The sequence below is a fragment of the Pituophis catenifer genome, unplaced genomic scaffold, assembly GCF_029215685.1.
Source record: "Pituophis catenifer annectens isolate HBS135680 unplaced genomic scaffold, rPitCat1.0.hap2 SCAF_2, whole genome shotgun sequence".
Taxonomy (NCBI): domain Eukaryota; kingdom Metazoa; phylum Chordata; class Lepidosauria; order Squamata; family Colubridae; genus Pituophis; species Pituophis catenifer.
Window position 1 is genome coordinate 203,288,380 of NW_027256882.1, and position 16,564 is coordinate 203,304,943.

The following is a 16,564-nucleotide window of genomic DNA, read 5'->3' on the forward strand; positions in this document are numbered from 1 at the left end:
CATTACACAAGTGCAATAAATTCTAAGCAAATTTGGTCCATTACATGCAAAGTCCATGGTACTGAGGTCCAAACAAATGGAGGTTTTACTCTGCTCGGGATGTACAAGGGTTTTGGATTATATTTGACATGGAATTTTATGTCACAGAGACAATGTGATCCTTCTGTTTATCAAAATAAGGAGATGATCTGATTTCCCTTGATGGGAGGCTTTGTACAGCTTCATCTGGCTTTCCACGATAAAGAAGAGGCTCTTATGTGTATACAAAAACATCTTCCAGTGCTTGCTGGCAGTTATTAGAAGTGCCAAAGGAGCCAGTCAGAGGAGGCAAAATTAAGCATTCTTCCTGTCACAAGCACTTTGGGCTCGCTTCTACAAGCAAACACTTCAGCACAAAACCTTCTGATGATTTTTTTCCCCCTCTTCCTTCATACAAGAGATTCTTAATTTCATGTTCAAGTATAGAAGACTAATGATGCCATTTTCAGTAAATCCAAATAAACAAGCAAAGTGATAAATCCCACTCTTGCTTCCCTTTATAGCAGTGAAATGCAGCTCGGATTTATGACCCATTCTTTTAGTGAATCTAAACTACTGTCCTACCTGGAAAGTGAAAGTTCTGCTTTTAATCTGTAGAAGCAAAGTAATTCCTATTTTTCCATTCCCTCTTCTTTGAGTTAAGCAGGTTATTATTTAGGCATAGTTGGCAATTCTTCAGGCTGGCAGCACAGCCTTCATAAATCTTCCTCCAGGATATGACTGCACATCACATTAAATTTTCCTTCTGCCTCTCTTTTATCAAACAGTCCTTTAAAACGTTAATATGATATCAACAGAGTTGAACTTATTTCTCACCTTCTCTTCCTTCCCAGCCTAAAGTTATGTTTACTTTATGGTTTTGGATTTTTTTTTCCTTCAAGGCTGTCTTTGTACTTCTCTAGAACAAGCCAACATGGTTCACTAACCATCATCATACCTTCTCTCTACTTCTCTATAGGTTAGTCCTTATGAAATTTCTGACTTCTTCTGGACAACTGATGTAAGAGTTTAGAAACTCTTCTCTCTTTCCCAGAAAATTGCCACTATACAAGAATATCTTGCTTACCTGGGAAGATCACATGACAAGAAAGCAGGCACTGCTTAGATGCCACTTGTTCTACAGGTCCCATTAACCTTACTTGTAGGAAAGGAACATGCATTGCTTTGAAATTTACTCTCAAAGGAGTGCTTCATCTGAACAATGTTAAAGTAGAGCATATCCAAAAACCATGGCCAGTACTATCTGGTAAAAATATATCAGGTATTAGTGTGGCTTCATATTCTGAAGAATACTTTTGATTTACAATCCATGATGACTTACTCAAATGTTTATCTTACACACTGCTTTTCAAAACTGTAACCTTCTCAATGTTTCAAAAATAACATAAATGCAAAAGCTTGGCAGTTAAAAACCAAATGGGAAAAAAAATATGTTTTCAAATCTGCTGAAATGCAAGAAATGGTTCAGGTATATATGTTTCTTGAAAGAGAATTCCATAAGGAAGTATTGGTGGGGTTTTTTTGTAAAAGTTTTTTTTTTTTTACACAAACAGACAAAAAAACAAACAATACATTTTTTCTGAACAGAGTATTGGCCGAGTCACAAGTTTATACAATTTTTAGTTATCTCCAACACAATTTATATATTTCACTTTTTGCCATAATAATCTTTATCTGTAATTTTTATTTTATTTTCCTTGTTTCTTTTAATAACCAATATTACCATTTGCCCTAATCTCAAATCTTAATCAAATTTAATTTTTTTCTCATAGAGAAGTATTGTTGTCAGGAAAATCCTATCTCTTAATGCTAACTCTTATGGCTGTCACGGATGTGCCACTGAGCAAGATTTCTGGTGATGATCGAAACTAATAAACATACTCATAAGCAAACAGAGATTCCTTCAAATACTGGTATATAATTATTTTAAAACTCAAAGCAACATTTTAGTTGGACTTGGAAATGCATCAGCAACTAATAGCTAATGGCTTAGGGCCGGGGTATTTGCAAGACTGCCTTCTGCCGCCAATAGCCTCCCACCGACCGGTTCGCTCGCACAGAGAGGGCCTCCTCAGGGTGCCGTCGGCCAGGCAGTGCTGGCTGGCGACCCCCAGGGGGAGAGCCTTCTCTGTGGCAGCACCTGCCCTCTGGAATGACCTGCCCCCTGAGATACGTACGATATCAGACCTCCGGACTTTTCGTCGGGCCCTGAAGACACACTTGTTCCATCTAGCTGGGCTGGCTTGATCCCATCCTCTTAGTTTTTTAATCGAATTTGGTTTTAATTGGGTTGTTTTAAATTCGGGCCAAAATTATTTAATTGTTTTTTAAAATGTGTTTAAATTTTATATGCTATGTTTTATTCTGGCTGTACACTGCCCTGAGTCCCGCAGGAGAAGGGTGGTATAGAAATATAAATAAATAAATAAATAAATAAATAAATAAATAAATAAATAAATAAATAAATAAATAAATAAATAAATAATACAGTCAACACCAAACCTTTTTGATACTAATCAGCCAATAGCAGGTGGATCATACCAAAAATTAATGCTTACGATGTATCATTTTCACTACATGCGAATTTGAATAACATAATGAACACTGGAGTCATTCACAGAATTTAAAAAATCACAAATCATATGAAAATATGGTTTCAAGGATCCCCACAGAGGGTGCACAAAATAAATGTAAAGTTTTGTCAGGGGACTCCCAATAAATATATAGCAATTCTAAAGGACTGCTTTTTTCTCAGTTCATCTCAGATGCATCGTTAGCTTTAGTTCTCCTATAACTGTGATGGCGAATCTATGGCATGCGTGCCACAGGTGGCACACAGAGCCAGATCGGTGGGCACGTGAGCGTTGCCCTAGCTCAGCTCCGGCGCGCATGTGCACACCAGCCAGCTGATTTTCGGGCCTTCCAGGCCCACTGGAGGTCGGGGAAACAGGCTATTTCCAGCCTCTGTAGGGCCTCCAGGGGAGAAAAGGCCCGATTTTTGCTCTTCCCAGGCTCCAGAGGCTTTCTAGGTCCCACCGGAAATCAGCAAACAAACTGTTTCTGGCCTCCAGAGGGCCTCCCAGGGGAGTGGGGAAGGCTGTTTTCGCCCTCCCTAGGCTCCAAGAAAACCTCTGGAGCCTGGGGGAGGGCGAAAAATGAGCCTACCAGACCCACCGTGCCAAAAGCGGGGTAGGTCGGTGGGGTCGTGTGGGCATGCGCAGGGGGACCGGGCGCATTGAATTATGGGTGTGGGCACACACACACGTGACACTCCCCACTCCCCCAACTTTTGGCACACGACGGCAAAAAGGCTAGCCATTACTGTCCTATAACTATAACTATGAACATGCATGCAAATAATAAATATATTCATTTGTGACAAATAAGAACTTTTTCCAGGTGAATAGGTGCAAATGAATGCAAAGGTATTGTTCATTTACCAATGATATGAAGGGTCACAATATATATACAATAATTCATGGTATGCAAATACATCTTTGTGGCAAATTAATAAATCAGAAATGCAATGTTTATATTCATCAAGATGTACCTTTGAATTTAAGGTGCATAACTATTCTACTGAGAAATACTGTTTGAATAAGCAAGTTTACAACCTTTAAATCTCACCTTTTAATTGAATTTCTGAATGTTTCAGAAAGAATTTTAACCTACTTGTTTCCAGACATAACTCTGAATTTTAGAACTGAATCCAAAGAATGTTAATTGAAATCCTCCTCACACCACATTCAAGGTGTGATATCTCTACAAGGGCTGTGCCCATGGGTTCTCTTCGGCAAACTGTAGGCCTCTTTAGCTAATGAAAAGGTTTTTCATGATTTACACAAGATTAGATTTAGCAAAATGAAAAAGAGAGGGAGTTGGAAGAGGACTGAGGCACTGAGACATTTCTGACAATTAGTCAGAAAGCAGTACAAGTAGTTGTCCACTTACAACAGTTTGTTTAGTGACCATTCAAAGTTACAATAGAACTGAAAAAAGTGGCATGACCATTTTTCACAGTTACGACCTTTCCAGTATTCCCATGATCATGTGATCAAAATTCAGATGCTTGGCAACTGGTTCATATTTATGACTGTTGCTGCGTCCAAAGATCATGTGGTCACCTTTGGCGACCTTCTGGCAAGCAAAGTCAATGGGGAAGCCAGATCCATTTAACAACCATGTTACTAACTTATCAACTGCAGTGATTTGCCTAACAACTGCGACAAGAAAGTTTGTAAAACGGTGCAAAATTCACTTAACAACTGTCTCGCTTAACAACATAAATTTTGGGCTCAGTTGTGATTGTAAATTGAGGACTACCTGTAGCGATATAGCAGCAGTCCAAAAGATAGTAGATGAACGGTTCATCTGTGCTTGGCATTCAGCCCAACATGACCCGAAGTGATCTCACTAGCAGCAGAGGGAGGAGGGTCCTTGAAAAGGATAGCTGTAAGGTACCAAGGCTTTCATTCCTTGTGAAACCAGAGAAAGTAAAGTTGTCTAGACGGGAACATCCAGTAATATAAAAATATCAGATAGATATAGTGTAGATGTAAGTTAGAAAATAAATCAAAGTAATATATAAAAAATAGGACATGTATAGAATCAAGTAACAAGACACATATAAAAAAATAATTAAAAAGGGATATATATGCAGTGGTGGGCTGCTGCCGGTTTGGACCAGTTCAGTCGAACCAGTTGTTGCAACCTGCGGGTGGGCTGCCCACCCGCTCTGGTGCTATGCCGTCCTATTTGGCCATGTTTTTTAAGCTGCGCGCATGCGTGCAAGGCGCAAGCGAAAGCAACAGTTCATTTTTCACACTTCTGACCATTGCAACATCCCCACCTTTTGATCAGGTAACCCCAGATGGTTACCTGGTCAAAATTCAGACGCTTGACAACTAACTCATATTTATGACAATTGCAGTGTTCCCAGATCATATATTGTATTAAATTATATAGAACCTACTTGACATTTAATATTCCCTGAACAAAGATTTTCTTGTCCTCTAAGAATAACCAAAAATAACAACCTTTATGAGATGGAAAAATACTATAACTGCAGAAATAAAGAATTGGATTTCAAAGATGTATGATTTAACTGTTTTTCAGAAAAATTATATATTTAAAAAATCAGAAAATATTATCTCTCTCTTTGGAACAAAGTTATTTGACAGGCTTGGTGAACATTGAAAGTTTAGCTTCTCTTTTAAAGATTTATAAATATTCATCTTTCAAGTGAACTTTAAATATATATTCAATTTCAAATTCTTTTTCTTTTTGTTTGTAATTGTTATTTGTTTTCCCTTTTTTTCTTTGCATGTTGTGAATTGTTCATTTTTATATCGTATATGCTTGTTTGAAAATAAATTATTAAAGAAACAACTAAATTAATGAGATAAATTAATATTGAATTAATTAAAAAGAAAACAAAAACAAACAAACTTAAAACAGACTTAATGGACCACCTGAGTCTTTTTCTGTGGTTAGTTTCCTATGTTTCTATATTCCGTTTGCAGTATTGAGGGCCACAGAAAGGATGGACTTTGTAATCCTTGAAACATGTTTTTTGTAGTACTGTTGCACTGGCTAACTAGCATGAATTTTCTTGTATTTTAAATTTGCTTTTTCAATTGTATTGCTAATAATTTCCCATAATCTTCAAGAAAAAGCCTCACTTTCAGAAACCAGGACTGGCAGGAGAGCATTCAATACATTGTAGATAACAGTTTCGTTTTTAGCTGTTCTCACAACAAAAATAGTCAAGCCAACTTTGGAAAGCACTGAGAATGTATCTTACCCAAACCCATGTTGATGTTTTATTTTGCAAATGTTTCTTTTACTATGACTCAGAATACAAGGCTCTTTTCTATGGCTATGCTCACATATTATTGGATGCTGTAATTCTTGTGATGTAATTGAACAGATGACTATTTCTAAACCAATCAATTTTTCTTCATTCTGCAAACTATAAAAGTACATGTATTCCATTTCCAAAGGTTCTCCTTTTCATAAGGAGACCACACTTTATCAGAATACTATAATACATTCCTTTTAAATGATCTTCCAACTCGGTTGCTTATTAGAAAAGGAAAACTGAGGCAGAACCCAAGGCCAGATTTGGCCATCAGTATGTAATAAATGTAACAATTAAAAGTATACTTAGATTTTGAAAAACAAATCACTAAATTTTAAAATACAAACATCGCAGCATTAATAATCAAGAAATTATAATGTTCAAATGTTAGATTAATATAGCAAAATAAATAAAAATGGAAGATCTTTACCAACTTCAAAATTGTTGTGGATAAAAATGTTACACAAATTGTATGAAACAGTCTTCTTAGAACAAAAGAAAATATTTTGCAATTAAAGGCCAGAACCTTATTTCGTGTTTCTCAACCTTGATAACTTTAAGATATGTGGATTTCAAGTCCCAGAATTCTCCAGCCAGCTGAGAAACCCTGATTTATATATTCTTCCCCCATCCATGAAGCCAACAGCAACTTTCCTACTGTTTTAAAAGATGGTCAGTAAGAGGCTCAAAGGATCCATATCCTAATGATATATGGAATGCTGAATAAATACATCATGCATTCAGTTCCCTAGATTTTGCAAGATGGTCCTTTCTTCCTTGCAATAAATCTAATAAAATAAGACCTTGAGAGAATCTAGTTTTCATGGTTGTGAGCAACTGCTAAAGACTTGACATTTTGCAAGCGCTTAAGTATAGCCATTATGAAAGTGCTCTCTGTAGCACAAACCAAGCATATCTTTGGGGTTCTTGGAACTAATAAGAGAGCCTGAAAAAATAATCTAAAGTGATAGAGAAGCTTAACAGAAAAAAAAATCCCATTAGATGCCCTAATCTAAAACCATTCAGGCTTTTAAAAGTCTTCACCACCCTTTCAACTCTGCCTGGATGAAAAGCAAGTTCTAACAACTCAGATTTCTTCCAAATTATAGTTTTTAAACAACCGTCAAAAACATTTTTTCAGCAGATTGAAATAAATGCAAATTTGATGATTAATAGTCAGATGTACATCTTCCAGCAGTGGCACTGTCAGTGCACTAATCTCAGATATGAAATATAAATATATATATATATATAAAACTGGCCTTGGCATTCACATAGCTCTAGAGAAAAACACCTTATTATAAGTCAGTAGCATCCAACAACAGCTAAGTGATAGGTTCTGGCTCAGTTTTACTGAGCATCTCTAACCTTATTCAGTCAGATTCAGCCATTTACCATCTCCAGGCAGTAGTGTAGAGTCTTAGAAGGCACTCTGGAATAAGACCGAGTCATCCATATTGGTGATACAGTGGTCCAAATTCAGCAATGATAGAGAAAAACTGAATAGCACATAGGTTCAAAATAAAACTCTGAGGAATACCATCAGCCAATACCATTTCTGATGTTGGATCTTCCAAAACTAAAGCCAACATAACACTTTGCTGCAAGATCCCAATGCTAGAATCTCTGGACAATACCTTGCTTAATGCTAAAAGTGATGAAATATCCAGTAGATTCAACATAAGGGTGGCACTCATGCTACCAATTCCTAACATCTATTATTTTGCTACACAATCAAAATAGAGTCTGAAACAAGACTGCAGTGAATTGATTTTAGATAGATTTTATCAGACATTTTTTCATCTATTTTTTCCCTGCTGTTTGGTTTTTTTTTTTTGGGCAGGGGGCGGGGGGAGGGAATCCCAAAACAAAAAGTTTCTCTCATTGCATCATTAAATTCCTTCTAGAGTTCATTAGCACTCAATCTGGATTTTTCCTCTCCTAGCCTGCTACTTCCCACTGGCAAGAAATTTGTACTCTTGTTTACCTATTCTAAAAAGTTATTTCAGGATGATTTATCATCTTTGGAGAATGTGTTTGTGCGTGCACTTTCTCTCCCCCCCCCACCCCGTCTCTTAACATCAGAAGCAGTTCTATCTTAATACAAGCCTTAGAAAAAGTTGAAATAGCTATTGCCACACGGAGGTTCAATCTCAGCAGCAAAACAGTCTGTTTTAAAAACTGTCAACAATAATCTGAACAATTTATCAAGATAAGATACTATGGCCTTCTACCACTTTATAAAACTATGCATAGTTAAGGCTGAACTTTGAATAGCAGTATAAGTCATTCAAAAACATATATTAATTCTTTAAAGTCCAGGAAGAAGTGGCTCTTAATATACTGCTTCTCCTCTAGAAGGGTTATTTTTTAAAATCATATATTACTGATTCAGGATGTGTAAATAAGTCATTTTAAGTGTTTCAAGACATCAATTCAACCTATGATTCATTTTTGTGATGATAAAATAATAATGGAATATTGCAATTGGGACTTTTTATTGCTTTTCTAATCTTGGCACAAATACAAATATTGTGATGCAGTTTTAGAACATTGCACAAGCATAAAATGAGACGTGTATCTGTCAACAGACAATCCCATCCAGATAATTATGTTCATTACAAGACACCTTTAAATAAGGGCTACATTAAACCACTAAGTGAAAAATAGCTTTAGGTTCTATTCCTTTGGAGCTTTTTTCTAATAAACCTTAAAGTACTATTATTCCATACTTACAATTAATATTGGCAAAATAGCAGGGGACAGATTTACTGGCAATCATTGTTTATTCCTAACTAGAAATTTCCAATATAGGACGGAACAAATCATTGCTGAAAACCCTATCAGGATTGTTTCTAAGAGGTCAAAAATTCCAATGGTGTATTTCTACCATTATGAATAATAATAAAAAATATAGTAAATATATAAAATAATACTTAGTTTTATTTTGAAAAATGGATTTACTCTATGAATTTTTTTTCAGGGCTGGAAGCATAACAATCACATCGTGCATGCTATCTGCAGTTATATTTGCATTAACAATACTTGCAAGATATACTGTCCATCAGTACATTGGCATTCTGACATTTTTCTTACATAAAGTAACATATCTATTGTGCATGTTCCAGGCTTCAGATGTACTCAAATAATATTATCAGAAGTCCACCATTCAGAAATGAAAAATAGCAGAGCACACTGTCCTCATCTTTTTATAATACATCCATCAGTGAATCATCACACTACAGACTATACAAAATCTGTGCACTTAGAAAACTGCAATTGATTAAGCACAGGAACAATCTGCTCCTTGTAATGCAATGTAATGTAACGTAAGGAAATATATTTTTAAATAGGGGACTATTCCATTATTCAATCCTCTGAATTTATATGCAAAATTGAGAATAAATATAATGTCAACTTTCCATGATATATCTTGGCTTGATGAACCAATAAGAAACATGGAGGTATCCCAAATAAATAAAATTATTAACTTTTTAGGAAAGATTTTCTATGCCCATGACTTTGTGCTATTGTACCCAATTAATGTGACAGACAGCTATGATACAATGTACTTCTATTATTTACTAGTGCTAAGTAGTAATGAAAAGTAATCCAGTAATGAATGTGATTGATAAACAAGACTGATCACAGAATTTTTAGTTGATTACTAATCAGAATTTGAACTACAAAATTTTAAACATAACCTCCTTTTTCTTATATTGAAGATAATTTACAATGAGGAAACAACATAATCACACACAATATAATCAAAATACATACATAATTTCTACCACATATCAGAATTTGGCCTTATTGATCAATTAGATAAACCTTCAGTCATCCATATCCTTGTTTCTATATTATCTAGAAACATTAATAGCTAGTAGAGCTTATAATATTCATGAGACTTTCTTTAAGAAAGAAAGAAAATTATTTTGTTAACCTGAAACCTCCAGAGAATCATATCTATCTCCTATGTATACAAGGATATATATGTCATTTCCATTAGTAATTATTCTAATTTAGCACATAGAGATAAAATTATACTCCCCAGTGTAGGTAAACCAGAAGGCAATTATTCATTTAGTTTTTCAAATGCATTTTTATATTGATTGTGTTTAAGAGGGTTTTCCCATGTGATTGTATTTAGTTCTATCCATACAAATGAGACAAGATGATGGTAGGAAAACAGAATGAGTATTTTAATAGACAGAATAATTTATGAGTTTTAAAATCTACTAAGTAAATTTTAAGAAACATATTTATATATTTAAAGATAAATACAATTAAGCACAGGCAGAATATTTTAGCATAAAAATTATATAACAATGGCAATTAAATGGCATAATCTTATATAACAATGGCAATTAAATGATGAGGCTTTGAAAATGTATCAGGTTGATGTAATTTGTAGCAATAATTAGCTGCATATGGTCTGCACACATTAAATGAGAAGCAAATGACCAGATGCCTTGATATAATAGATCAACAGGCACAAGGAAACCTTGCTGAGAATGCTTGAAATATCTGAACACAAAATTAATAGTTCCTATTAATCACTTTCTCTAAGCCAGTTTACTTCCTGATGAGAGCAAGATATGCAGTATAAAGGGAAGATGCTAACTTTAGTTTTCATTGGACTCACAACTGCCTTATATGGTCTGAAGAAAGCAGCAGATTAACATGTTTTATCCTATTTAAAGTTCATTAATACAAATCCTGGGCCAGATTATATCAACTGCTTGGCAATGTGGCATCCTCTTTCTTGAAAACAAACAAACAAAACAAATACAGTGGAATTTATTATTAATCCATAATTATTATTAAGCAAATGCATATTAAACACATAATTAAGACACATATAAAATAATTAGATATATCTACCTTCAGTAACCACTCATCTATAAACAGATTAAAATAATACTCCTTCTCAGCTGTATCTCAGATTGCAGATGAATAGACATATGTCTGCATGCTCCTTTACATTAAAAACAAACAAACAAAACCACTAAGTATGCACTGAACTAATACATAAAAAGAGGATTTTTAATCTAATTTAGTAGAAACAAGGAGCTTATTATATGGATAAATATTCAGGGACCATCTGCATACCTATAGAAACATTCACTTGCATATACCGGTAATCTAAAGTGGAATATTTCAGAATTGAACATCTTATTCCATTTTTCTTATTACTGTACTGATTCTTGCATCATCTTTCAGAGCGGGGATCAGCACTGGCCAGCATTATCTCAGTGAACTGCAGCATCACTGAACATAAGAGATAAAATACTCATTTTTACCAGCACTTTTGGGAAGGTGACAAAAGATGCATCTTGATCAGCACTGGGCAAATATCTTGATAACGATGGGCTAGGAGCCTAGATATTATAGCAATAAAGCCAGCAATCCAGTCAGAAATTACATATTTGCAAAGCCATTGAAGTAATCACTGCTTCTGCAATTGTTACAGTAAAAGAGGGGATTCCCGTTTTCCTCCTATTGATTGCCATTGGTAGCAGCTGGCCTTTTCCACTGGCAAGCTGCATGAATTCCTGCTGCCTGTCACTATGTCAGTAAAGTATGTACTGCATGGAAATTGCATGTTAACTGGCGTCATCACCAAAGCACTCTGTCTATAAACAATGCTGGAACTACACAAAAGAGGGATGCTCATACTTAATTATTTCTGCAGCATAGAATTAGATAGACTGTCAAACAATGGGAAGATGTTTTCTAACATCCCTTTCATTTGAAAGCATGTCTGAGCTTTACCACATCATGAAAAAGAGGTTATCTTCCTGCCTTCACCTATGCAGTGCTTATTTTTTATAAAGTGCAGAATGAATGATCTATACCCTTATTTTTTATAAGGAATCATCATTGAGGTTTATATTTAGCATTATTTTGCACTTGTGTATGTATGGGAGATTAATAAAACTTCTTCCCTAAGAATGGAGAGGTAGTCCTCGATTTACAACCACAACTGAGCCCAAAATTTATATTGCTAAGCAAGGCAATTGTTAAGTGAGTTGCATCCCATTTTGCAACATTTTTGCCACAATTAAACAAAGCACTGCAGGTGTTTAGTGAATCTGGCCTCTCCGATTAACTCTGCTGGTCTGAAGCCAGCTGGGAAGGCTTGAAGTTACAAATGGTCATCCCATGATCCTGGAACAGTGCAACTTTCCTAAATACATGTCAATGACCAAGTGCCCAAATTTTGATCATGTGACCATGGGGATACTACAACAGTCATAAGTATGAAAAATGGTTGTAAACCACTTTTTTCAGTGCTGTTGCAACTTCAGATGGTCACTAAATGAATGGTTGTAAGTCAAGGACTACCTGTAAAGTCAAAAATTCAGTTTCAAGATATAAAAAAATCACCATCTAAAAATGACCAAAAAGTATTATTTCTATCCTGATAAAACTTCACAAGTTTACTGGCTTCTATAACAGTGCAGAAATGCTAAGCCTTTTGAATAAACTGCAGTTTAAGTGCAGGCTGAATGCATCCTGATCTGAACCAGCTGATCATTTAATAGCTGAATTCCAATATCCAAGCTAACCATGGCTTAGAGTCTAAACTGAGCTTTCCAAAGTATAAGTAGAGCCACATTTTGAGTTCTTTGCTTTCCACATTCTATTTATTGAGCAATATTCTATCTAGGCATAATTGTTTTATAGGCAGCATGAATGGCCCCTGTTATTTTATCAATCTAGACTGTACTGCCAAACTACTTCAAATGTATGTCTGATTTGCATGTAATATAACAGCAGTATCATAATTTGCTTGTTTCTAAACCAGGTCATAAAGATTTCAGCCATTGCTTACAAAATTCCTGCTTTGAAAATACAGTTATAACATCTAATTCTAGGTATATAATCAATGTCAAAACCCATACTTTGTCAATTTAGCCGAAGTATAAAGCAATATATCAGCTTTATAAAACCATGATTTGACATGACATCTTAACTGAGCAGATGAGTCTGGAACCAGATAATAGCATATGTTTACGTCATGCCTTATTTACTTAACAACATTATAAAATATGTTTTACACCACCTTTATGGATATTTGGGGCTACACTGCAGTGTCTGGAGCACTGAGAGGTCAACAGATTCTATTTTAAGAATGCAGTTACTAAAAGCTGGAAAAATTCAGTTTGCTATTGACAAAGGAAATGGTATAGAATCCTCTATTGAGAAAGCAGAACTTGTATTTGCAGGTTTCTAATGAACTTGCCTCTGAAATCCAATGATCAGTTTTCAATCCTAACATTACAAATATAAAAACTGCAGTATTGTATGTTAGAAGTTAGGTAGATTACTCAGTTATGTTCCTCTCCTCTTTGTTCTTGAAAATAGGTAATTTCAATATAGTTAAGGCAAAAGTCTTGTATAAAGCTAAATAGCACTGACAATAACATATAAACATTCCATTTCTTACTGTACCATCAGCAGACATCGAAATAGTGAAGAAACACTGAGGCATAAATTATAAAGATTAAGTTGTTCAGACAGAGTGTACATCCACGTTCCCTGAAAATCGGTAATAATGTTGTATAATGTATAACAGATGTGCACATTAAGTGTGCTTATTGTTTTTTATTTCTCCTTTGAATTTTCCCTTGTATTACTTTTAACAGGACTCCATAACTGCATCCTAATGAGACAGAGAAAGTGTATAGTGTGTGTGTGTGTGTGTGTGTGTGTGTGTGTGTGTGTGTATGTAGTTATATCAATTCACCCACCCCTAAAGTACTCTAAGTATAATGATAAATTACTGGTACCTAGAAGACCAGATTTTATACTGTATTTTAGGATATTGGTATAGAATGCCACCACATAAGTTAATTAAAGTCAGAAGACATTGAATCTTTAAATAACAATCTCATGAGATATCTTACAATACTTAAGAATTGACAAAATAAGATTCTGATGTTCCAGAAATTCCTTTTATGTGCTTATTTCATGTGATGTCAATGCCCAGTTCTGTTTTGTAGTTGACCAAATCATGTTATGTATCATATCACTACAGGGGATAGAAAAAACATTCCCCTTTCCTTCTGCACCACCAGAGAAAACCAGTCTCCTCCAGAGAAATGCTCAGCTTTTATATCAGCCAATATAAATCAGGTCTCCACAGAGTATTTCCCTTGTTTTACAGTGACATCTATCCTGCAGTTCTAGGGAATCCCCAGGTCATTCACTCAAAATCAGCACCGTTTAGTATGGACAGTTCCCCTCTGCAGTAATTCTAGGACAATTTGCCATTCCTTCGCTATAAAAAAGCCCAAATTATAACTAATTAATTAACCAACTAAATAGTACTGAAAGTACATGCCAATTCAGATCAATACGAATCTGTATGAAATTACATCAAATAAAAAAGACAGACAACATTTCTGAATTTGACTGAGAATTATCCTTCTTCAGCACCTCTGCTTCTGTCTTTCTGCCCTTTAGCCACACATCTACTCCCGGCTACAATGCAAACATTAAATAGTACTGGCAAGACTAAATTTCAGGTGTTATAAAACATGACTAGGCACTCCACTGACAAACAACTTAAAGCAAGCATCTCACAATCACTTACAGGATGCTGATGCATTTAGAAACGGAGTAAGGAAGAAGAGACTGAACATTTTGCAGCCACGGAAATAACAGAATATCGGCATATGAAAAATTGCTTAATACGGTTCATGTTGATGGAAGCAAATTTTGGGAGTGGGGGGAAATCAAACGACATTAAGGTTGCTCTCACATAACGACTGGGCCCTGTCAAGGATCAAGCAAAAATATCTGTACAATGTCACATGTCAAATACTAGCCAGGGGAATACTTTCTATAGCCACAGAATAAATTAGCAATATAGTACAGTATAAAGCAACATTTATCAGAGGCTGGAATTGTCAACCTCACTAAAGTTAGCAATCAAACACACCAAGACAAACAATGATCAACCTACTAACATCCAAACCTAACAAATCCGGCCTGCTTTCAAAATGCTTCTTTTTTTTTTCTCCCAAAGGAAGAAAATGCACACCTGAGGCCTTTGGATGAGGCAAAGAGGAACAAACCTCCCTCCGCCCCCGTCGCCCTGCAGTTTCTCTTCTTCTCCTGAGGGCCTGAAAGACTTCGCCAACTAGCTAGCTCTACCTCCAAGAAAGCCCCGCCGCGTTCTTTCTCCAAAGAGGAAGACGTGTAAGCCTGCTTGTTGCTCCGACAGCTTTCAGCAAAGTTTCCCACCCTTGTCACTCAACTTCTGGGGTGGGGGAAAAAAATCAGCCATCGAAACACACTTGGAAAATCGTTGAAACCGCACCATCGTGCAAATCGTACAGAAACCCAGGGAGCGTGAAAGAGGGGAGGGGAGAAAATAAGGAACTGGCCGGCCGACTTTAACAAACCCCTTCCCCCTCTTCTTTCTTTCTTTCTTTCTTTCTTTCTTTCTTTCTTTCTTTCTTTCTTTCTTTCTTTCTTTCTTTCTTTCTCTTCTTCTTTTTCTTCTTCATTCACCTCCCACCTCCCCTATGCTGGGGAGCCCAAGCCATCTCTTCTTTTCTCCACTCGCCCCGTCTCTTTCCCAACCGCCGCCCGCTGACTTACCACATCTCCGGGTACACAGCGCCCTGCTGACCTCCTTCTTGAGATTCCTGCCCGTCTCCAGGGGCGGGGAAGACGCTCGGAAGAGCAGCGGCGGCTGCGGCGGCGAGGACGGCGACTCACTGCTGTTCCCGCCCGAAGCTGCCGCCACGGGCTCCATGAAGAAGACGTAGCGAGCCTCTTCCTTCAAGGCGCTCCCGCAAGCGGAGCCCCGCTCTCCGAGCAGCAGCCAAAGCAGCGCGTCCTTCCGCAGCCCGCCGCTTTTCGCCGGCCACACCTGGTGCACGCGCACTCGAGCTACGGCGGAGGCGGGCGCCAAGCTCGGGCTGCCGAGGTGCGGGAGCTGGGGGCTGGGAGCCGGCGAGGAGGGGAGGATCGTTCCTGAGGAGGAGGAAGAGGAGGAGGAGCTGGTGGTGATGAGGATGATGGTGGTGGCGGCAGCGGCAGGTTGCACGGACAGCCTCAACGGCGGCGACCCCAGCGACGTCGTTTCTTCTCCTCCTTCTCCTCCTCCTCCTCTTCGGCCAGCCGTTAGTTCGGCCACGCTGTGAGCCAGGACCTTGCCCTCGATCACCACGGAGGCGAGCCGGACCAGCCCCTGCACCGAATCTTCGCCGAGTGGCGAGGAAGAGCACGATGCGGCCGCCCCGGCCACAAGGGCCGAAATCCCCAGCACCAATAGGAGACGCGGCAGCGAGCGGCTGCCGTTACAGCGGCGGAGGAGGAACATGGTCGGCGGGGAGATGCGACCGCAGGGCGCTCGGAGGCAGCCCTGAAGCAAATCCCGGCCAGTTCCCGCCAGCTGAGCCCCCCTCCCCCTCACCCCTTCGCTCCGTTCCCGCCACCTGCGCGCCGCCTGGTCTTGCGGAAGGGAGGGGGGGGAAGGAAGGGTGCCGGTACCGCCGCTCGCTGAGGGGGGGAGGAAGAAGAAGGCGGGAAAGCGCCTGAGGGAGGATGGAAGGCTGCTTATTCCGTAAAGCCTGGGGGAGGCTCCTCGCTTCTTCTTCTTTTTTTTTTTTTCACCGCCACCTCTTCGCGAAGTGGAAAAAGGGA

At 37.8% G+C, this 16,564-nt stretch overlaps 1 protein-coding gene across 1 annotated transcript in view; it reads right to left on the bottom strand.

Annotated features, from left to right (window-relative positions):
• The window catches only part of NRG1 (neuregulin 1), a 647,655-nt gene extending 631,414 nt beyond the window's left edge, over window positions 1-16,241 (bottom strand). Inside the window, exon 1 of the mRNA XM_070935470.1 lies at window positions 15,515-16,241. Coding sequence (XP_070791571.1) covers window positions 15,515-16,241 — 727 coding nt within the window. The remainder of the gene's footprint in view (window positions 1-15,514) is intronic.
• Between the last annotated feature and the right edge of the window lie 323 nt (window positions 16,242-16,564).